The sequence below is a fragment of the Rattus norvegicus genome, chromosome 2 (assembly GCF_021556685.1).
Source record: "Rattus norvegicus strain SHRSP/BbbUtx chromosome 2, alternate assembly SHRSP_T2T, whole genome shotgun sequence".
NCBI classification, from domain to species: Eukaryota; Metazoa; Chordata; class Mammalia; order Rodentia; family Muridae; genus Rattus; species Rattus norvegicus.
The window spans coordinates 190,955,540-190,979,348 of record NC_141535.1 but is presented as its reverse complement, the minus strand read 5'-3'; the positions used below and the strand labels follow the sequence as shown (position 1 = coordinate 190,979,348).

The following is a 23,809-nucleotide window of genomic DNA, read 5'->3' as shown; positions in this document are numbered from 1 at the left end:
AAAAGCGCCACGGGGCGTTGGGGGAGCTGACAGCGGTTAAAGATTATGTGACTAGAGATGTTGCATTGAATCTTATTTAATTTCAGGTTAGCAAAGACTAGCCATCACTTAATATGCCATCTGAAAGGAGTAAGGAGTGCGAGCTGCTCTTGGAGGGGTGTTCAGTTCCCAGCACAGGTCAGACATTCACAACCACCTGGAACCCCAGCTCCAGGAGATCTGACGCCATCTTCTAGACTCTCTAAGTACCTGCATTCCTATGCAAATATACACATACATACACACGTGGTTAAAAATAGAAAATCTTTTGAAAGAGGTATATCAGCTATACATGGCCAAAGCCCCAATTCCCCAGGTTAGGGCGCTCTGACTTAATAAACTTTTGTCCCAGGCTCTCTTCTACCATAAGCTCTTTACGAATGTTAACTATGCACTCCTCACTGGTCCAATCAAGTGAATATTACTCCAATTTTACCAAGATTCTTTCTCAGTCACAGAGCCAGTGATCTGGTAGGCTTGGACTCCCACCAGGCCATGTGGCTCACCCTCATCTTTAACAAGAATGAACTGGGGCCCTCCCAGCTCCCACACATCCATTCCCGGTGCTGGTGCAACCTCCATTCTGGAAGGTCTAACCCTATTCCCATCCACAGTCCACACTGAAGTCCCATGTGACACACCCACAGCTGTAGTGCCAGTAGGTGCTCAAACGTGCCCAGAAGGGCACCAGCAGGTGGGCAAAGGGAAAGCAGCAAGGGTTGGGAGGTAAACATTAAATTGGGAGAAGCCAGGCACACCCTACCCTGCTCAAACTGTCTACAGACAGAGCATTGACCTTAACTGACTGCTGCCAGTAACTGACATCAGGCAGATACCTGCTGCCACCATGGCAACAAAGTTGAAGCATGAATGGACCTTCTCTTAGGGCTCTTACACTCAGGCTTGCTCTGTCCTGCATAGACACCAGGCAGGCAGAAGCTGCAGGGGTTGGAAGGAGGAGAACACAGGCTGTCCAGGGAGAATGCCAGGGCACTTCTCTGGTAAGGACAGCCCATGCTCACATACCCCGGACTCTCAGCTAGCCCAATCTGCCAGGTCAGCAGAGAACATGAAGAAAACAGATTCGGCAACATGCAGAAGGCATTAAATATTCATGCGACTGCCCATCAGTCCGATCCCAGCAGAATATACCCACTGACAGGCAGTCTTCTACCACCGGACGCTGTCCGCCTGGAGGCTTGTTTATTGCTTTGTCAATTTTAATGCACAATATTTAATAGCTAGACCGAGGGATAGCCATAAACATTTGCAAAGTGAGTGCTGACATTTCCCTTACTGCTTCTGTATTTAGCCACGTGAAATCGGAGGGTGTTTTTGGAGCTGGAGAAAATCAGAAGAAAGCAAGATGATGCTTCACAACTAAAAGAAAAAAAACTGAAGGAGAAGAGAATGGAGCACACTGGACTGGCCAAGTCTTGCCTCAGTGTCCCACGGGGTCACAGTATGGGATCAAACAGATAACACTAGACTAATCAAGGACAGAAAGGGAGGCTAACTATCGATCATCGATCGATCGATGATCGCCTTGGGGATCACAGGTTCTGTAGCATGCCTATGGATTGGAAGTAGCCAATGATAAATCTGCAGCAAGCACCTCTGACAGCAAGGCGTCCATGCCAGCCAGAGCCTGAGGAAGGAAGTGAACGGCAGTTCTGCAGTCCCTGTCAGCAGCTCTGGCAGGAAGTAGTCAGGGTACGGACTACACAGAATGTGTCAGGGACAAAGGCCTTCACAGCAGTGGACTGAACTAGTCACCAGGGCCCGAGTTCCTTGTTAATTCTCCTCAGATGAGAACATTCACTAAGATACTCCTTAGGGGCAGAAGACGCTAAACCAGGCTTGGAGAGTCAGGCTCCCCAGGGAGGGTGGAACCCAAGCAGGCCAGCCCTGGTTTCCCTGGTCCTAGAGCCACCTTGTGGCAGAATTTAGAAGAAATAAGGGAATCTGAAAGAGATGGATATTTGGGTTTGTCATTAACGACTTATGTCTCAATGAAGCTCCAAAGGTTTTGTGGCCTTAATGCTACAAATCAAATACCGAGGGAATTCAGACGACAAACCAGAGTGGACACTCAGGGAAAATACCTGGTCTTGGCATCCTGGGAGTAGAATGCTTGTTTGCACACAAAAATCCAAACCTGCATCCCCCCACCCCTGACACACACGTACGTATGCACAAATGCATGCACACACTGTGCCATAGGCTGCCAGGGGGAAAAGAAAGCATGAGTCAGTAAAAATTTGACTCATTGTCTACAAAGTATATAATAAAATTAAAAATTTAGCTCTGGGCCCAGACTGCCTGTTTAGACTTGAATCCTGGCTCTGCCACTCATCATGAATCACCAGGCAACTCATTCACCCTGGGTGGCAGAGTCCTCATCTGTAAGCTGCGCCAGGCACCCACATACCCATTGACCTTTCGTGGATTAAGGAAGACTCAAGTTAGGTTATCAGACGTAAGGCATTCACAATGCAGACAGCCACACATTGCTACTGTTGTTTTAAATCCTACCACAGCTGAGGCTCCGGCATACCAGGAACATGCAAGGAAAAATATGTTTCATAAAGGATGTCATGGGTCGGCTTTGGAAGGAAGTAGCTGAGATTACATGGTTTCAAAAAAAAGGGCGAAGACTTTCCGCTAGCAGTACTCTTCATTAAGGCATGCCTGGGTTCCAATTCCAGTCTCCCACTCACTGCTGAGGGTGTCTCAGTTGGACTGAGAGGGCACTGTTTGACTGTTCACTTAACAAATGGAAGCCGCATTCCTTCTTCTACCTGGGGTTCCTTCAAAGACTCAGGGAGAGAACACACGCCAAGTACCCAGTACTGTTCCAGCACTCGGTCTCCTTTCCCCCAGACGAAAGCACCTGTGCTAGCCCGTGCATTTTAGAGAAAGCTCTTTGAAAAGTATTCGGTTAGGAGTACATAAATAATTAGCACAAGACAGACGGTAACACTGAGGGAGTGCACTCTCCTGCATGCCTCGGCCACGCTGGGCTCTTCCTAGTCTCCAAGGGGCCAGGACATGTCAGATCTCCTGCTGGCTATTGCCAGGACTCTTGCCAGAGTAAGGACAACACAACATCTCACTCCTTTAAGGTCCCAATGTCAAACCAGAATTCAATTCTACTCAAGTTTGCCTGGAGGAACCAGGATTTTATTTGGCGTATTGACAAAGCAATAGGCCAGGGGTCAATAGGAGGAGCATGGCCTTAGAGCAGCCACACGGGAAGGTCTGCACCTAGCAGTGATGGTGGGTTTACCACAGCTGTGTAAATGGCGTTAGTTCACTCTCCTAAGTCTTTTGGCCACACATATACTCTACCCTGGCCACGGACCACTTACAATTAATGCAGAACTGCAATACAACTAGTTGGGAGGGGTGTCAGGATACTCAGGTCAGAGTATGACCCTTCCTGATCCCTCCCTCCTTCAGTGAGAGAAAGTCAGAAGCCAGCAAGCCCTGGTGTGATGATCTTTTGCAAGCAGGGCCAGCAGCCTCCTGGAGGTAATGGCAGATGCTCAAAAACCCCCCAGTGCTATCCTCTACTTGCACTCACTTCCCAGTGAAACCTCAAACGGTCTCAGAGCCAAGCGGACGCTCAGGCAGATGCAGGTGCTGGATACAGCCTTCTCAGTGGCGGTCCAAGTTTGCAAAGTGGCACCTGCCCCTCCCTGGACCCCTCCATCCCATGAGCATGAGACAGAAAGACCATCCTAACTCTGTGGTAGGAAAGCCAGTAAGATGGTGCAAAGGGCAGAGGTGGAATCAAAGGAATCTGGGCTCTAACCTCAGGCTGAGCTCTACCACTTAACTTGCCTTTGTCTAGGCTCCTGGTGCCTCAAAGTGTCATCGGAAATTTAAATCAGAATCCCAACAATGAGCACCTTAATGAACTAGCTGTGCACCTGTGCTTCAGGGCTCCAATCTTAGATTCTGAGCAGTAAGAGAAACAAGCCAACAGTAGGAGCTTATTCAGCAGGGCAATGACAAGCAAGGTCTGGGGGTCACTGTCTCTGCCACCTTCCCAAGCCGTAAAACCATGTGACAGGTACTGCTGCTCAGAACACTGACCTTGAGTGACAGACAAGACAAGAGAGATGCACAGTTACCATCCCGAGAATCTACTCCAGAAGGCAGCGGGAAGAAGCCACATCTTCCCCAAGTGCTGACATCAAATGGGGTCTCCGCTTAACCTCCCATTAACCCGAACAGCCTCTTAAGAACAGCCTCTTCTCCGGCATCCTGTTGGCCCAATTCAGCTCTAATTGACCAGATAGAGTGTCAACATTTCAAAATCCCATTTGTTCCAAATGTGGTACAGAAGAGGCTTCTGTGACAGGGTCAGGCAAGGGGAAGGATGAACTTGGACACTGCTGAGAACTTCCCTGTCTGTGGCCCTCAGAAGTGACCAGGCTGGACACCAATCATAGCAGTTAGTGCGGGAGGGAGGGTGCTCAAAGCATCTTTGCAAAGTGGGTACATCAGAAAGACAGGAAAGGGCTGGAGAGATGGCTCAGTGGTTAAGAGCACTGACTGCTCTTCCAGAGGTCCTGAGTTCAATTCCCAGCAACCACATGATGGCTCACAACCATCTGGAATAAAGTCTGATACCCTCTTCTGGGGTGTCTGAAGACAGCTACAGTGTATCCATATACATTAAATAAATAAGTCTTTAAAAAAGAAAAGAAAAAAAAAGAAAGACAGGAAAAACAAAAACAAAACAAGAGAAAACAAAAAACTCTCTGTAAGGTTTAATCAACACCACTGGTCATGTGGGTGCCCTTTCTATACTGGGCTGAGAAATCAGAGGGGCACAGGACCCAAGGCTGGGCTCCTCAGTTCCATCAGCTTCCAATGTAGCCAGCCCCTAGGACGGACGGAAAGTCCAAGTTACTCCTCAAGCCAGTAGAAAACCCTGAGGAGCTGTCTGAAGGAAGTCCCTGCAGCCAGATCCTCAAATTAGCACCTTCTGGACCACTCAGCTTATACAAGAGAAAGGAATTCAGCCCATATGATAGGATCCGAGGCAAGAAAAGACTGACCCCATGCTTCCTCCAAAGACCAGCCTCATGACCTAAGGCTATCCTTTAATTCTCCCAGGGAATGTGAAATTCTAATCAAATGGCGGATCTTGCCTATGGGGCCCAAAGAAGCTCAGCAAATGCCACTGTTTGTCCTTTCTCTGATGAGTTCCTTTATCTAAACAAGGAACCAGGACTCCTCCTGCACACGGTAACTGCCAGGATTATAAGAAGGGTTTAAAGGTTGGAGTGGCCCACTCGCGTTTTAATGTCAATGTGGTAACACACACAGAGGCTGGGGACTGTTCTAGATTAAGGGGGTGTAAAGGGAAGGCACAACTCAAAGTGCTGGGTGATCTCTAAGTGAAGTCTCCTTGGAGCTGTTAGTGCATGAGTGGGGGAGGGGGAGTGGCACGCTGGAGAACAAACACTGCTGGGACAAATGGGGAATTGTGGGTAATGAGACCATACCAATACTGAGCTCTTGAGTGTGACAATGGTGTTGTGGTTGGGTAGGACAATGTCCTGCTCTTAGGGGTCATTTACGAATATCCTCCACCTACTAAGGAATGCAAAAAAGGAAAGGAAAATATCCAAGCAGGGAGAAAACACAGGCAGCAAAGCATGACCAAGCAAAGGGATTGCAGGGGATCTGAACTTCTCAGAGTTGGGGAAAACAAGCTGGGCTAGGGCTCAGGATATGTTTTTCTTTCTTTCCTTACATCTCCCAGTCGTTCAAGCATATACCCTTCATGCCTTACCATGCCACATAAGTAGACATGGCTCATGTATCATAGAAGAACATGCCCTCATATGTTATACTGTGTCAGGTAAGAAAAAGTACTTGTATCTCGTGTCATATGAAGACACATCTTCATGTCTCATATCACATAAGCATGCGTTCTTGTATGCCTCATTACATCATTTGAGCATACATCCCTGTGTCTCATTAGATCACATAAGCAGGCACCCTCGTGTCTCTGTCATTAGAACACACACTATGTCTCCCATCACAGAAGCATGCATCCTCACAGGCCTACCATATCACGTAAGCACACACTTGTCTCTCCATGCCTTGCACACACACATGGGCCCGAGAGCCTCGAGGCCCTGGATTCTGAGCACCCACCTGGCTGCAGCACCCGAATCTCCAGCAGGTTGGAAGTCCTCTCCGCCAGCCTCGTCCAGGTATTGTTGTAATTCCTCCGCCACAGCTCTGCCACACACTGGTACTTGCCCGCCTCCGTGTCACTGGCCCGGCTGATGCTCAGGCGGACATTGTTGCTGGACTCAGCCTTCTCGATGGCAGTCCGAGTTCGGAAGGTGGAGGACTTGTCTCCCCACTGAACCCCTCCATCTCGTGTGAAGGTCACCAGGTCATGGAACTCAACTGTGCCCACTGGCTGGAACCTCCATGTCACAGACACGGGGACTCTGGCTGGGTAGTGGGGTTTGATGATGCACTGCAAGTCAAAGGAGTCGCTGTAGGTGACCCCTGGTGTCCGGGAGATAGCTGTGACTGCAAAGCCCGTTTCTGTAGGGAGAGCAGAGACATGAACCAGAAACAGCATCTGGCTTTTCTGGGGCAGTATGCTACAAATTCGGGCCTAGTGTCAAAGCTAGCAGTCAGAGCAGAGGCTGGCAGGTTCCTAAGCCTTCTTGTCACAGATAAGCTTTGACTTTGGGTACTGTGTTGGGGCCCAACTCAACAGTTCTTAAGACTTCACACAAAGTGGGTCCAGGCTGTTCCTCTGAATAGCCCAGCCCCACTCCTTCCCAGTGAGACCTGAGATCCTCATGTGGGTTTACAGTACATTCTTCTCCAGGGCAAGACACCAGAACCCTCTCTCAGTGACTCATACCGCACAGTCAGGATCATTACTAGCAATCCCAGAATTCTGTGCAAAAACAAGAGAAAAAAAAAGTTCCAAAACCAATTTCCTTCACTGCATGTACCCAACACCCCGATACCTGTCCCTGGTCTTCTTGTGCATGGCATCCTGAAATAGGCAAGTGGGGAACACTGCTCGCCCCTCCTCTTCTTCCCCAACAAAATCTAGGTTCAGATAGGTTTCAAGGGACATACAACAGGAAAGCCTAGTTGGACACCTGAGGTGGGGTGAGGTGTTACCCCTAAACCCAGGGCCCTGAAGTCTCAACGAGAATGTTCCTTATAGGCTGGGAAGCATCCTGACCTCTGAGTCACAGCTCCTTCAGTGTGGACGAGAGTATGAATAAAGGTAACAGTGGCCAGTCTGTTCGGAATGCTACATGCCAAACCTAGGGCTGTTGGAGGCTCTGTTTTCATCCCTCACACTAAATCAACATGTGTAGGTCAGGCAGGCTTGCTATCCCTTCTGCAGGGTGCAGAGAAGACAAACAAACTGTCTGATATAAGTGATAGAGTCAGGCTACAGAATAGCTACGTGCACCTCACTCTAGGCCCTGCCTGGGGCTGCTTTGCCCAGGGGAACGAACCATCAGTCTGGTTAAAGGCATTAACTCTGCTGCTATCACCTTCTCCAGACACCTCCTAGCTCTGTGACAGACACTAAGCCACTGGTTCTCAACCTTCTTAATGCGGCAACCCCTTAATATAGTTCATGTTGTGGTGTTCCCAACCATAAAATTATTTTGTTGCTACTTCATAACTGTAATTTTGCCACTGCTATGAAACACACTGTAAATATCTCACACCCAGGATATCTGACATGTGACCTCTGTGGGAGAAGCGACTCACAGGTTGAGAACCACTGTATTAAGCGAATGCTCTAAGTCCACCCTGCCTATGTTTTCCTTTCTGTACAGGGTTCTTGTGAAGGTTAACTGAGTGTGTGGTACATCATATATAGTCTACAGAATATGTAGTTTATTTAAGAAACAAAGGGGACAAAATATTAAACTCTGCAGGAAAAACACAAGACACAGAATCTTCTGGATCTCCCTGGGGAATCATTAGAGAATAAGTTGGCGAATTTTGCTGAACTCTCTGTATCTTCAACTTAAATAAAGGACAAGAGAGCAGCACTGAGTGGCTGTGAGGGTCAGCAGTGTGTAGCACACATGACACGAGACTGGTACAGACCAGGGGGCCCTGCACTGGGTATTCCTGACTTTACACACGAAGCCATGGTGCCCAGGCCTGACAGTGCAGAAACCAGAGTGCACATAGCCAAGGTGTCCCTCCACAGTCATGGTGGTTTGTGGTCTATTAGTTCATCCACACACCTGTCATCGCTGAGGGGGATCCACACCCAACAGAAGCAATCCAGAAATTTGTGTTTACTGCTTAGACAAAAGACTAGGACTAGTGAGACAACCTTGGTCCTAGTTCCAGAGGCAATGACAGGGTGTCAGGTGAGCAGAGCTGGCCTCAGGATCCCAGAGGAGTACTACTCAGCACGTCCTGGCTGTGGGAGCTGGCAGACATGGAGTGAATTTACGAATACTCCAAGGACAGATAACGTGAAACCGTAAAATTACTTCCAGGGAAACAACCCTGAATCACCCTTCCCTGGATACCCCTAATCTCCCAGGATGGGGGAAAACCATATGCAGCAGATCCCAGAGCCATCCCACAAGTTCCTCTGCCCGGGTCCACAGCAGTGCCAAGCACAGGCACAGGGACTATGATAACACTGGAGGGAGTGTCTAGAAACAGGAATCCGAGCTCCTAATGACTACGGAAGGCAAGCCCTTCTTCGGTATGAAGCTTTTAGGAAGCAGATATAATCGCAATGAAGTGGGAGAGGCTGCAGAGGCTGCCTCTGGGTTTTTACCTGATGCTGTGTCTGTCCCAAGTCCTGGACAGCAAACCAGTCTAACCAAATGGGCGCCATAGCAAAGCACCAGGGGTCTGGAGCCGCTTCCTGTTTTTTTGCTGTTTGCACGTTTGTTTTTCTTTGTTTTTACTGCATGCCTTGCTTGGGGAGACACCTTGTTACCTTGAAAAGCTCAAGGATTCCTAAAACAGTGGCATGTAACTTTCCCCTTTGCAAAGCAGCTGGAGGGAAGCCCTGGCACCAGGTGGGGGTTTAAACAGCACATGGATAATGTTTTTATCACCATGCAACTGAAAACAGATGTTTGAGAATTAAGCAAATGCAATTCCAATCTCAGAAGGGTGAACATGGATGAGGGTCTTGGGCAGATCTTCCCTGGGCTGCCATCTTTATTAGGTATGCGACAGCACCACCAGCCCTACCTGAGGAAATGTGGTGACATTGTCTGGGGCAAATGGAGACTGACAAAGCATCCTGACAAATAGAAGGCCTGACATAATAAGTTATCTTCCCAGCAAAGTAGCAGGCTGGTCTTTTAAAATGTAATAGACTGATTGCATCTGGCAGATAACACGAGCGGAAACCTCTTTAGATAGCCTGTGAGAAGCAAATCTAACATTACTTGGTTTTAGCAAACCTCAAGGTATCTTCACTCCCGGGCAAATGAGGAAATGTTTTTCTTAAGTGGGGGCTTTACAGAGAAGGAGATAAAAACATAGGCCTAAACAGATCAACTGAGCTGTGTGCTAAGACTCAGGCGGGCGTGGGCCAAATCCTGTATTATTGGCAATGGGATCCCCATCCTGTTCAGCCACACTTTTGGGGGACTGAGTTGTGAGCAGCTGGGCAAGACATTCTGTGAACAGGAGAGACTTGTCGCTGGACCCAGCCACTCCCCTCTTCCAGGTCAATTTTGCCGAGCCATACTCCTGCTGGTTGGTGGCATCAGTCTGTCTAGAATCTTGACATACCCAACCCCAGGGGTGGTAACAGCCCACCAATGTCACTAGTCCCCCATTCCCCACCATCCCTCAACCCTGTGCATACTACCACAGAGCCCCTTCAATGAACCCTCTGGAAGATACCATTATCTCCGATCAAAATTTGTTTGTCTTTTTGCCGTGTGTGTGTGTGTGTGTGTGTGTGTGTGTGTACTTGTGTGTGTGTGTGTGTGTGTGCTGCACATATGTGTACATGCCTGTTTGTATGTGTCTGGTTGCATGTGCATATATATATATATATATATATATATATATATATATATATATATATATGCATGCACAAGCCCATAATTGCCATCAGGAGCTGTCCTCAGTTATTCTTCCACATTATCTGCTGCGGCAGGGTCTCTCAATCAAACCCAGAGCTCAGCGGTGTGGTTGGTCTTGTTAGCTAGCTTGCTCTAGAGCCCCCATGTCTGCTTCTGGGGCTGGAATTCCAGCACGGTGCCGAGCCTACTCAACATTTTACTTAGGTCCTGTGAACCTCATGTCCAGATCCTGATGCTTGCCCAGTAAGCACTTTAGCCACCGATGTCTCCCCAGACCCTCCAACCAGAATGCCAATAAGATGGGAAGGAGTCTGACAGGAAAGCGTCTGCCATGATCCTCCTGCCCACTCACCAAGGGCTGTGATGGAGACCAAGGTACTGGCGCGGCGCTCTCCCACGATCTGCCACTCTCCATCCACAGCCCGAACCCACTCTGTCACGTGGCACTCGTACTGGCCCTCGTCCTCCTTCCTGCTGCTGAAGATGCCCAGGCTGAAGGAGTTGGGCTGCACCTGCTCCATCTGGATGCCTCCATAGCTGCTGCGCTCCCAGTACGATGAGCCCGGCTGCACGGTGCCATCCCGGTCTAGCCACATGACATTGCTGCGGCGGTTCTGCCTATCCACGAGCTGCCAGATGACAGAGAAGCGGGCCTGCAACCTGCCCACCGTGCGGACAGTACAGGAGAAGTGCAGGTCCTCACCCTCAAGGACGACACTGGCGTTGCTGGCCACCTCCACGGACATGCTGCTTTCTGGGGAGAAGAGAGAATGCCACACGGGGGTTTACGGTCTCCATGTGCGCCCTCCTCATGGATGACGCAGGAAGAAGGGTGCAGACCGAATCCCATGATTCTGACAGTGAAGCTCAAAGAACTCAAAACACTCTGATTTGTTTTGAAACACAACTTGCTGTTGTAAGGTCTGGCTGGTTCGAACTGGGCACTGCTCCCTAGATCTGTAGATAGCCTAGAATGCTCTTTGCTTTGTGGGGTGGACTGGGATGATGAGGCACTAAGACCTAAAATTGAATCAGAACCTGGAGAATATGATCCAATATCATGGTGTTTAGGACAAAAAAAAAATTATTTAAGGGTGACCTGCTCAGCTGCAGCTCAGGGCTTTTGGCTTGGAGTTTCAGCATGAGGAACTCCAAGATCCTACTGCACCTCAATCTTCTACCACTTGAAGCTACAAGAGTCACACAAGAGTTCTACACATCCTTAGTGTGCCATTTGGATCCTCCAGGGAAATATTAGGAAGTAGAAAAAAATGTCAGGAAGTATTTGGAAGATGCCATGTGCATATGTGTGGAAAATGGGGCACAGATGGTCTAGTCTCGTAGAGCGTGTGGAGAGCAAAGTTTCGTGCTTTCGTTAACAGAGAAGAATGAGCCGTGGCCAGTGGCTCTCCGATTAGATCCACTCAGCCTGCGGGCACCACTGCTCTGTACCCTGACAGTCTGCCAGACACAGGTGGGCATGAGAACTCCGCCCCTCCCCCCCCCCCCCCCGGCTGAGTCTAGCCTTTGTCACTCCTTCGGATGGCTGATCTCAGTCGAGGGATGATTTAAACTCTACGAGCCTCAGCTTTTTCTTCTGTAAGATGCTATTTTTAACCCACAAAAAGATGAAATAGCGAACGAGACAATGCATCCAGAACGAGACAATGCATCCAGAACGAGACAATGCATCCAGATTGTGCAGCACACAGTATGTTTTTAAGATGTGGTACCCACGGTCGTGATTGATTTTACCATACTTAGGAATATTTCTGCTTTCGTAAACAGCATGGCTAACACTTTCTTAATTATGCATATGTTGACCTGTATAATTACCTATATTGAGTTCAACGAGCTCATAAGAATTACCACAATACATAGTGTCATAATCAATTTGGATCCAATTTTCTAGGCACCATTCACAATTGATTAAGTCAAAGCCCAGATCGAGAAGCGCACCCGATTACTGCAGCGTTTGGATCTACGTTATTCTTCTCCCCTTTTATTTCCCCCACAGGCAGAAACAGGAAAGATGAGCACAGGGCCTGGGCACCTAGCCTTTGTCACAGTGAATATGCTGTGCTTGTGTCACAGGAAGGGGATCTGGACAAGGTGGGAACAGCAATCTTCAGGGCAGCCTGAGCAGGACAAGGCTTTTGTAGAGCCACTGCCCACAGCAGAAATGGTTGGGAGCTTGGCTGCACTGCCTTCTGCCTGTATTTTGGTATTCTTACTACCCAAACCTCAATTTATCATGTGCGAAGTTCAGATCCTGCTAGCGCCTCCTTAGGGTCGTGACGCTGAGGGGACGAGAAGGAGAAGGCAGAGCAGCACTGAGGGCTGACAGCTTCCAGCATGCTCCATAGACACACTCTATGGCTGGATGCTCGCCATCAGTCTGGATTTTCTTCCTCAGTGTTTTCACCTCAAGGTGAGAGACGCAGAAGCCAATTTCAGTATCAAGAAAGAAAACCTTCCTGTCTGTCTCATATAGAAGAGTGGCCTGTAGGACATCAGTCATGTGCCCTCCTGTCACCCTAGCAGACTCTTACGGACATTCTAGATGGCTATTTGGAGAGAGCCTGGAAAACCTAGCCAGAAGAGAAGCCCTCTGGCAGCCGAAGCATGGAGAAACATGGATCTGGTGCTTTGTAGGCCACTGTAACTATTTACACAGAATCCAGGCTTGGAAAGAGGTAGCCTACAAGGTATTATCCTCCAGACCAAAGGAAGACTAGGACAGAGCTCGTGAAAATCTGAGTGTGTGCTCACAAATAAAATTTCCAATTAGGAGGCTGCCGGCAGGGCACAGGCTAAGCACAGAGCAGCAGGTACAGAGTTAGAGCGAATGTTCCTAATGCAGTTGCAAGCTCAACCACAAACTGAAAAGCCGGATCAGACACTTCCTTGCGTGTGTTCTGACGTCTCCATTCACAAGATGGATGTTGCACTGGCTGGTACAGGATTGCAGGACTGGGAGCAGGGAGATCATATATGCAGAAGCACTTTTGGTTCTTAGGAGGAAAGGTGCCATTAAAATCCAGGGCGTTATCACCATTACCATTGATTGTTGTTCTTCGGTAGACTTACCCAAGTGGCCTTGGGGCAGGATCTGGTGCTGCTGGGGGACTTTAACTACCCAGTTATCTGCTGGAAAAGCAATATAGCAGGCCACAGATCATCAAACAAGTTCTCGGAAGGGCTGGGGGAAATCTTTTAGTACAAAAGATACAGGAAGCAAACAGTGTGGCTGCCCCTCATGCCATCCTTAGGAAACAATGAGGAATTAGTTTCAAAGTGTAGAGTCTGTGGTTACGGCAGGCACAGGAAAACAGTATAAAGAGTGTGGGCATTCAGTAATAGTTTCGACTGTACAGACATTTAGCAAGCTCCTACTCTATGCAAAGCACCATGCACTGCGAGGAAAGCACAAGAAAGAGGTCAAGGTTGCTTGTGTGTGTGTGTGTGTGTGTGTGTGTGTGTGTGTGTGTGTGTGTGTGTTTCAAAATATAATAAGTATGACAGAAAGCAAGCCTCCTCTATTTTAGACTTCATACAACAGAGAGACATTTCAAATACATAAATGTGTAAATAAATAAAAAATGTAAAGAAACAATTACAGGGCTAAGAGGAGGAACAGACCTGGGAGCTAAGAAAAGGTTAAAGGTTAGTTCTTAAACTGGACCATCTTGTTTAAAATCAGAGCATTGTAAGTTTTGATTAACTTTCTGCTAAAAACAGAACTGTGAGAGAAAGGAGATTAATAAGAGCATCTCGACACTATGGATGTTTAAACACGGCATGCACACACTGTTCATCTCTGGAGTCCCCAGAAAAGGGTACCACCCATCCAGACACCGCGGTTCACATGGAGATGGAGCCCCGGGAACAGCCCTGAGAGGTCTGAGCTCTCCGAGCACATCCCAGGAAGACAGCGAGCCTGTCCACTGGCTGCTGTGTGTGCACATTAGGCTGAACCTAACGCCGTGTGCACCCACTGACTTTTAACAGTGCAATTTCAGTTCAGAAAAGACAATTAGGGAAATGCCCACATTGATACCTGGAAGAACCCAGATGGCAAATCCTTCTTAATAATGCAGTTGATGATCTCCAAATCCTCCCAGAAGAGATGAGCTCTCCTTAAGTAAGATTTCAAAGCAGGCTTCTGCCCACTTCTGGGATTTAATTCCCACAAAGGTGCAAATGACTTCCTGGTCTTGCTCCTAACTGAGCTGGCAAGGCTGGTGTTTTACGCCAGGTTGCTCGAGGTCAAATGTGTGGGTACCATATCTCTAGCCCAAGACATGGCCCTGCTGCTCTGCAGACCCGGGGCTGGAGGAGGTGGAAAGGCCCCCTCTCTGGTCAGCTTTACCCCAAATTTTGCCCCTTCTCCCTTTACCTATTCTTTCTCCCACTTCTCCAAGATGTCACTAGTCACCGCACCAGAAACTAGTAAGTGGCGCGCTTCTACTTACTGAGGGGGAGCACGACGATGGGGATGTTCTTGGGCCTCTTGCTTTCCTTGTCGATGAACTCGCCAGTGACGGTCTTCTCTCGCTCAGTCACCCGGCAGTTGTATTTGCCACTATCTTCCTGGCGAAGGTGATATATCTTCAGCACAAAGACACCATCACCCTCTTTGGCCACCTTAAGTTGTCCCTTGGCTTCACGGTGGGCAAATTCGCTGTTGAGGACTGGCACAGCATTAGGTCCCATGGTGGCAATGAGTGAGCTGTTGAAGGCCCAGGAGACGGCAAAGTACCGGTCTGGAATGTTCTGAGCCTCTAGGATACATCTGAACTCCACCGGCTCACCCACTGTGTGCAGCCTCTTATCTGTTTCCAGTCGCACGGTGAACTCTTTGTCTGGGAACACAAACAAACTGATGCATTCTGGGCAAATAAGAGCTGCAGCCTACCAAACTGCTTCAGGAAATCCTACTCCCCTGACCTTCATGGCACTAACCACAGAGAAGACTCGGTACTCATCCTAAGAGAAAATCCAACTCTAGCCAAGGATATCTGAGACCAGGCAAACCCTTAAATACCAGAATCCCAGCCAAATCCAGGCAGTTTATTTTTGCTTAGCATTCACACTTAGACCAATAGGGTTCTGTCAGGAGGCACTCACTGTGGAGGTGAGGAAGAGGAGTTAAGACTGGGAAGTGGCCTCATCTCTCCTTGCTGTGGGAGGCTCTGGCTCCTAGCTCCTTACAGTTCTAGCTATGTTCCTTGCAGAGAAAGTGGACAGGAAAATCACATCACAGTGGTGTGTGAACTTTTTAGAGATTCATCAACCTCAACCACAACAGCCCTCCCTCTGCAGCATTTCCAGGCTATCACTATCACCTTTGGATCCATACTCCTGCCATCCCCAAGCGTGCCATCCTTGGCACGCTTCAAGCACGAGAGTTCTCTTTTCCTGTGGAAATGGATCATGTGAGCCAAGAATGCACTCCTCCACTTTAATCCAGCTCAGCTTCTACGAGTCTTTTCTTCACCTCCTCTGTCCCACACAGGCCAGTCTCTTGAGCTAGCTGGTCATTTCTTGCCAGTGACCAGCTCCTCCTTGTATTACCCAAACTTCCTAACAGATCAAAGCTCTCTCAGCAAGGGGTCAGGGAACCACAGCTGGCTTCCTCTATCACCTCTCTCTCCTTCTGTCTCTGGCACCAGATCTCATCTCCCAGTCACCACCACAGCCTGGCCAATGAGTTCTTTACAACCCTGTCTCTTGACTTCACACCCAACCCTTGTTACCAACCTCCACATGTCCTCTTCCCCTACATCTCTGAGCTCTTCCTCCTAAATTACCCAACCAGGGGGTTAATCCCTGACTAAAAATCTCTAGCCTCTGCAGTGTGCATATTGAAAGTTCATCAGGAGGTGTAAGGAGAGGGGGTCTCCTTTATTTCATATAAAACTTTTACTGCTCAATAGGGCAAATATCTGGTTGAAGCAAGAGAGGAACTCACAGGTTCTTGCCCTCTTCCCACCGGTCCTCACACGTGCATGTGAGCAAGGGCACTCAGCCAACCAGCATCTCTCAGGCACTCCCACAGACCTCCTAAAGCTCTCAGAAGAATGGCTTGACAATTCCTGGTCCACAGAGTCCAGCCCATGCTCTACCTCACAGCTCACAGCTGCAGGTGACCTTCTTACTCTACTGCTCCATCTAGAATGCAACATCCAATCACATGGCTTTCTTCTGCCTGACAGCTACAGAATGTCTGATGCTCTTCCCCACTTCTGGCATCTGTCTGCTCAACCTTGGCACAGCTCAAGTCATCTGAGGAACTAGAATTCCTAGGTTTGCTGTAATAAACATCTTATCCAGAGCAAACATAGAGCAAAATCAGCCTTCAGTATTCACGCAGCACTTAGCACCTGAAGTGCACTGAGCGATGTCATGTATCTTGGCATCCCGAATGCCTCGCACAACACCTTCAGCACTGTGAAGACTAATGTCTATTAAAATAAACATGAAGAAACAGACTCGAAGGTGGGGTTGTAACTCCTTAGTCTGAATTAGAACACACAGTGAAGTTAGCAACATTTTTTTTTAATTTCCATTAAAATTTTCCTTCCTTGGCTCAGTCTGGATACATTTACAGGGCAAATTCAAAATGTCCTAATTCCAAATTGGTAAGATTAAAATAAAGAAGATTAGCTGATGCAACCTAATTTAAAAGCATTAAGACTGGAAATTAGGCCCAGACTTTCTTGACACTGATCTTAAAACCAACCAGTAAGGAACATGATAAACAGGAGCTAAAGCCTTTTGGGTAAATTTCTTAATATTAGAAGATTCAGAAGCCAGGAAGAGCTCTGAGTCCTAAGTGTAGATCGAGTGTGCCCTCTCACCAGGATCCAACCTCCTTTCCTCTCACATCCATTAGTTGCCCAGAGGATCCTATTAGCTGATCCTGAGAATCTGCCCCAGCTCAGCCAATGCAATCAACAACTGCTCCAGTTCAACACTGGAGGCACAAAACCCAGAGAAGAACATAGAGTCACAGCAGACATCAAGAGAAGCTGCGGGGACTGCAGTGTGCCAGGCCACCAAACTATACAATCAAGGCTGGGTAGAAACCCTGGCTTGGGATTAAAACTTTCTACAACAACTGTCATTACCTCAAACATACTATTCTCCACCCTCAGGAAACCTACCCAGGTCTTCCCTTGACAATGTGTCCACAGCAGGACCTAATACGCCACACTGGCCTCATGGCACAAACTCTGGGGTCACACGTTACTCCTGGTGTAACACTACAGGGTGCTCTGTAACTTGCCTCACAGACATGACAATGTGTTAAAGCATTTTAGAGGTCTTGTTTAAAATGGTAGAAATATCAATATAAAAATAATGGTACACTAACATTTTCCTAGCTTACTGTTTCATGCACACAACAGAAGAGCCTCATCATCTCAAATGTCCTCTGTAACGGAAACATCATCAAACCGGGTGACATTCATGGCTAACAGGACTAAGAACCCAGAGTCATAAGATAAACATTTTCTGTGAAATCACTCACTTGGAATTTTTTTTTAAAAAAAGATGTACTTATTTCATTTTGTGTGTATCTTGCCAGCGTGTGTGGATCACGTGTGTGCTTAGAGACCAAAAGTGGACAAAGGAGACCCTGGCACTGAACTTAGGAATAGTTGTGAACCACCATGTGGGAGCTAGGACTTGAACCTGGGTCCTCTGCAAAAGCAACAAATGCTCTTGACCACTAAGCTATCTCTGCAGCCCGATTTTTCTGCAAAAGCTCTCATTTAAAAATGTCTCATTCAAAATAAAATAGGACACCATCTAGTAAAGCAAATGTGACATTGAGCAGAGGCCAGCATGAGCAGCTGTGTGCAGCTCGCTGGAAGCTGGGTCTATGCACCTGTGCTCTTCAGCTTAGGTTACAGCTACCGCTAGCCTCCCTCAAAACCCTACCATGTTGTTACGGTCACCAAACAAGGTGTCGCCACCACCTGAAGTATCTGACTCCCCACCAGGTAAAGGACAAGAAGCTGAGAGAGACTGACCAGTGGGCTGGACGTTGACCACGGCACCCTCAGAGCGCTTCCTGGTCATGGCGTACCAAGAGCCGTCTGGATCCTGGATCCACTCTGCAGCCTCGCAGTAGAACTCGCCCTGGTCGGAGGGCTGCAGGTGGAAGATGGTGAGGCGGAACGTGCTTCTCCCCAGCTTGTCCAGCCGCACCTCGCCCAGGCTCTGCCTCTGAGCATATTCACTGCTGGAGTGCAGGATGAAGTCTCTGCTCAGGGAAATGACCTCCACAGGGTTCTCGCCACCCTTTTGCCGGAGCCAGGATACCGAGAGGTGGGTATGCTGGAGGGTCTCGGTGGCCACTTCGCAACTGAGCTCCAGCGGGTCCTGTTCCACTTTGTGCAGAGTCTGGGGGACAGCCGTGGTCTGCAGGGAATCTGGGATCACTGTAACATAGAATGTTCCCACAGAGGACAGTTACAATGCTACAGAATATGAGACTCACTCACTCACTCCACACAGAAACCACTGTTAATGCCACAACAGGGGCAGCCTCTGGCAATTGATTCAAGGCCACAGGCAACCCCAAAAGGCATATAAACCCAAATACACTCTTCTGCTGTGGTAGCTAAGATAATATTTTTGGCACTGACACCTGCTTGGTATTTTAATGACACTCAGAGCAAAGGTGGATTTTATTTTGAAAATGTATGAGAAGAGCTCCCTGAGAATACTGTGTAGGAATAACTGTTGACATCTAATAGGATTCCTTGTTGGTTTGGGTATTGCTCTGAGACAGCTCAACCTCACTTCTGACCCAGGGCCTTCTGACTTGACACTCCTATACAACTCAACCCTTCCCTTCCCTTCCCTTCCCTTCCCTTCCCTTCCCTTCCCTTCCCTTCCCTTCCCTTCCCTTCCCTTCCCTTCCCTTCCCTCCCCTTCCCTTCCCTTCCCCTAGACCTACTCTCAATCCCATCTCCCAGTCTTCCTCCTCAATGCACTGTCCTTAGAAGGCTATTTAAAAAAATACTGAGGAGCAGGAATAGAGAACACCATTGTCATTCTCCTTGTAGAGGGGCTAGAACCTAGGACCTTATGCGTAGCAGGCAAGTAATCTACCCACTGAGCTATAATCCCAAGCCCTACCTCTTTCATTTGGAGACAAATCTCACTACCTTGCCCAAGAAGGCCTTGATCTTGTGATCTTCCAGCCTCGGCCTTCCAAGTGGCTTGATTACAGATGGGCACCACGAGGCCTAGCCTGCCCCCTGCACTTTTCCCATAATTCATCAGAGTGGTCTGCAGCAGAAGGAAGCCACAGAGCACAGAAGGCTCAGGCAAATGGAGGCGCTGCCCTGTATCCTCTCTCTGGAGTTTTAGTCTGACCTTTATCCTTCTGAAAACCACGGGCAGCTGCCTGCTCTGCGGTCTGAGAAAGGCATTCACTACAAGGGTTTGCTTTTCTGCCTGTACGCATCCCAAGATCGAGGCCTAAAGTCCTCTTACGAGGATACATGCTCTTATAAAAACGAGAAATAAACAAAGGCAGCGTCCTTATTGACAGAAGACCCACCGACATGCCCTGCTTAACTGGGAAAATAAAAAGCAGAGATCTGGACTTCGGTATAAACCGGAAGAGCCTGGCTGCGGTCTGTCCTCCCTCCCCGGCAGCGGGTGGCCAGGCAGGTCCACCCTAAAGGCTCCCTATTCTTCTAGCTTCATCTTTTCCGTCATTCAGAGAGCATCGTGGGGGGCAGGCAGTTCAGGGCTTCTTACACGCAGCCAGGGAGATTCTGCACTGCAAAACCTGTATTGTCTGCTTTTTACTTCTGAGGGTGAAGTCTAGGGAATCTCACCCCCCAAAAAGGGACTCTTGTCTGCTGATCACTTCACATTAAAGAAAGACTCTTTGCATAGCGGTGGATGTTTCAAGCAAAATATTCTAGTGCCTGTCTACCCAAAGAGCAGGCCTGTTGAAAACACTCTCGTTCATTAACTTCCTATCTACTGGCAAAGAAATTAAACACGACTCTACATGGTGGCTTCAGTCACAAGCTACTGTCTGTCTCTGAGATTCACTCAGTTACCAAAAAAACCACTAGCACCGTCTGTCAAACAGTCCGGGTGGTTCACTAAAATCACTGTGATGCCTCAAAATGGCCCCATCCTGTTCTTGTTCCCTCTCCCCTCTGAGCATCTGGAACTCACTGGGTTGTCTGAGCAGAACTCTCCTGAGGTTCCCCTCACACACATTACTGCACTGCTGTAATGATCCTCCTGTCCTTGTGTCTCTACTGTGGCCTCACGCTGGCCTCTGGAGGGGTGGGGCTTTTGCCCTTGCTTGTATTTGGGGCGTTGCCTCTCTTTCTGCTAGTCTCATCCACTTTACCTTCCAAGCCACACCCACACATATCCTTGCCATAGGGCAGTCCCTACTTCAGCCTTCTGGATGGTGGGGTTACGGGCATTAAGTCACCACACTTGGATCTCGAGTCTACAAACTTACTCTGCCTTTCACGAGCAAAGGTCTGCTTAACTGCTGAGGTTCCTAATGTTTTTGCTCAAGAACTTTCCAAGTGTCAGCCTCAACTGACTAGTGTTCACAATCGTGCATAGGCACCATGTTCATTCACACTCCCTCCCTCATGCATTTTCTAAGCTATCTGGGGAATTTTTTTTTTTAAGTCATATTGGTATGTTACAAAAACTCGTGGCAACAGAAGGGACTCGGGCCTGACGCTGGCCTGGTGAGAGCAGAGTCACTTACCCACTAGGTTCATCTTGGCACTGTAACTCCCAAAGTAGCGCTCGTCGGTGTTGGGGGTGTGGCATTCATACTCCCCAGCATCCCGGGCTTGCAGGTCTGTGATGTGAAGTAAGGCTGAATTCCCCTGGATTCTCTCCACGTAGATCTTCCCGCCTCGGACTCGCTGGGTGTAGATGGCATAAGGGAAGGAGGAGTCCACCGTGCTGACAATCTGTACCTCACGCTCTGGAGCAGAGGGCAGGTAAATGGACCACTGGAAGTTCTGCTCAGCAGGACCCTGGTAGCCACTCACGTTGCACCAGATGGTGATGTGGGAGCCCTCTGTGCGGTATAAGGGTCCTTCCTGGACGGTGACCTGCCGCTGTGCTGACACCGCACCTAAGGGGGAACAGACACAACTTTTCTGACCAAATGCAAAACAGACAGCAGTCCCCAGAGGGCTGTTTATTTGCGAGACATGATGGCAGTATAAATAGGTTACTGGCCCTTTCCAAGGCACTCTGTGATTTATAAATATTAATTAAAACAGTGTGGTAAAGCTGGGCATCTAATTTGCATATATGGGAATTTGATAGAGCAAGGACGTGGCTCTGTTACTTATTCAACGCTGACCCTTGTGAATTTCATTTGGTCTCTGTCATTTATACGGCAGCTTTCTATCTATTTATTAATGCTGTTTATAAACTTTTTAATAAAATGAACAGGAAAAGTTGAGTCCTTGGCACAAATCCAGGCGAAAACAAATAAAGGCAGCCTCCTTGTAATCTGGTTGAAATTAAATGTTTCTCCCATGATTAGCAGGGCTGGCCCAAGAAAGCCGCTGAGTCTGTTACTGGGGCGGGGGTTGGGAGGGTGCTGCATTTTATTCCCAACTCATCCCAAGAAGCACCTCCTTCTTCCCTGTACAAACAGGCAAGCAGATCCTGCAGTGGCGGCCACTTCACGTGGAGTGAACAGGAGTGTAAAGGCTCGCAGGTTCCCACCAGCCGGCAAAGCGGAGAGGGACAGAGTGGAGGAAGATCTGACACAAGTCAGTACCCTTGGGCTCTTGGCTCTGACTGGTCCACTGAGGCCCTGCCTTCTGGTATGACACAGCGTTCCAAGGTTACTTCTCCCTCTGCTTACCCCCACCCCTCCATGTCCCTCTCACTGCATCCTCTTCCAAGGGCAAAAATTAAATATGTCATTTGCAATGCTTCTTTGAGCAAGGTCTAAGTGTGTTCTCACAAGGTTTCATATACTGGAAGCTGAGACCTTGGTGAAGTGAGGTGAGGTGAGAGGGACAGAACGTTTAAAAGGTAGAGCCTAGGGCAAGGTCATTAGGAACACTGGAAGGGATCAATGCTAGAAGCTGGAAAGAGTTAGCTACGAAAAAACCCTTTATGTACATCCGTACATACATATATACATACAAACACATGCACACACAAACACTGTGTGTGTTGTGTATATATATATATATATGTATATGTATATATATATATATATATATATATACACACCACACACACACACACACACACACACACACACACACACACACACGAACAAATCCTCCATCCCTGGTTTCCTGCCTCACCAAAAGACGGCACCTCTTTTTAAAATAAAACTCCACTTTAGGTACTTTGTTACAGCAATAGAAAACAGATTTGGCAGTCAACGCAGCATTGACGATCCCTAAGCCACTCAAACATGGGCAGGCATCTTTCCACTCCCTGGGCAGCAGCTGGGTGTGGCAGATGCCAGGGACAGCCATGTGTGGCAGAAAGAGCATCTGAGGTGTGGTCTCAGAAGTTAGCACAGCTCAGCCTAGAGCCGGCCACATCATCTCGGCCTCCAGACCTTGACCTCATCTTACAGAAAGGACTTCAGAGAGGACAACGCTGCAGTGCTGGCTTTGTCACTTTCCAGCTGAAACCTTGGACAAGTGACAAGGACCATGAGCCTCAGTTTCCCCATGTGCAAGATAAAAGGATTGAATAAAATGTCTATAAAGGCCCTGACTCGGGGACTAAGACACAATTAGTACTCAATAAAAAAGATGCCAAGTCTCAGACTGGCTAAAGCAGCCAACAGATCGAGAGGTGGAGACAAATCTTGGTCAGTAACTGCTCAAGAGCATCTCAGTGGCCTCCTGGGAGTGCCACATCTTGGCTGCTCACATCTATCCAAGCTGCAGCCCACTCCTGTGAAGCCTTTCATTTTACCAAGTAGAAGCGTATCTGCAGCAGACTCAGCGGCTAAGGAGTGGATAACACCAATCCTAGCAGTGTGCAGCTCAGTTCAGCCCAGAGGGCCCTCGGGCCTCAGAGCAAGCTGGCCTAATCTGCAGGACCATAGGCTTGCAACGGCCAGCTCTGCAGAGCAAAGGCCAGTGCACTTACACTGTACAGAACTGTTTCAAAGTCTAACAGGGAACTCCATCCTGGTTTCAACAGAGGCAGAAAAATGAGAAAAATAAAAAAAAATTGGTTTTGTTTGTTTTTCAAAATGCAGGGAGAGGATGAGGAGAGAACTTAGTATTTACTCTTACCATGCAAGAGTAAATCCCCAGCACCTACTGGCTAGGCATGGTGACCCACACCTGGAATCCCAGTTCTGAGAAGGTAGCAATAGAAAGTTGCCCTAGAACTTGCTGACCATTTAGCCAACTTCTGGGGAAGGAGCAGAGTAAGGGGTGCCCAGGCTCAATGACAGACCTTGTCTCAAAGAATAATGTCAAAAAGTGACTAAGGAGGATACCCATCAATACACATACACACACACACACACACACACACACACACACACAGAGAGAGAGAGAGAGAGAGAGAGAGAGAAACAGAGACAGAGACGGAGACAGAGACAGAGAGACAGAGAGAAAGAAACAGAGAGAGAGAAACAGAGACAGAGA

At 48.3% G+C, this 23,809-nt stretch overlaps 1 protein-coding gene across 6 annotated transcripts in view; it reads right to left on the bottom strand.

The window, feature by feature from the left end:
- Window positions 1-23,809, bottom strand: part of Igsf3 (immunoglobulin superfamily, member 3) — an 88,061-nt gene that overhangs the window by 16,704 nt on the left and 47,548 nt on the right. For 2 of the 6 annotated variants that reach the window (NM_001439515.1, XM_087619975.1), the window contains 6 exon segments: window positions 6,220-6,624; window positions 10,495-10,896; window positions 13,233-13,292; window positions 14,618-15,007; window positions 18,182-18,592; window positions 20,917-21,294. In NM_001439515.1, the coding sequence (NP_001426444.1) occupies window positions 6,220-6,624; window positions 10,495-10,896; window positions 13,233-13,292; window positions 14,618-15,007; window positions 18,182-18,592; window positions 20,917-21,294 (2,046 nt within the window). 6 annotated transcript variants of the gene reach the window in all.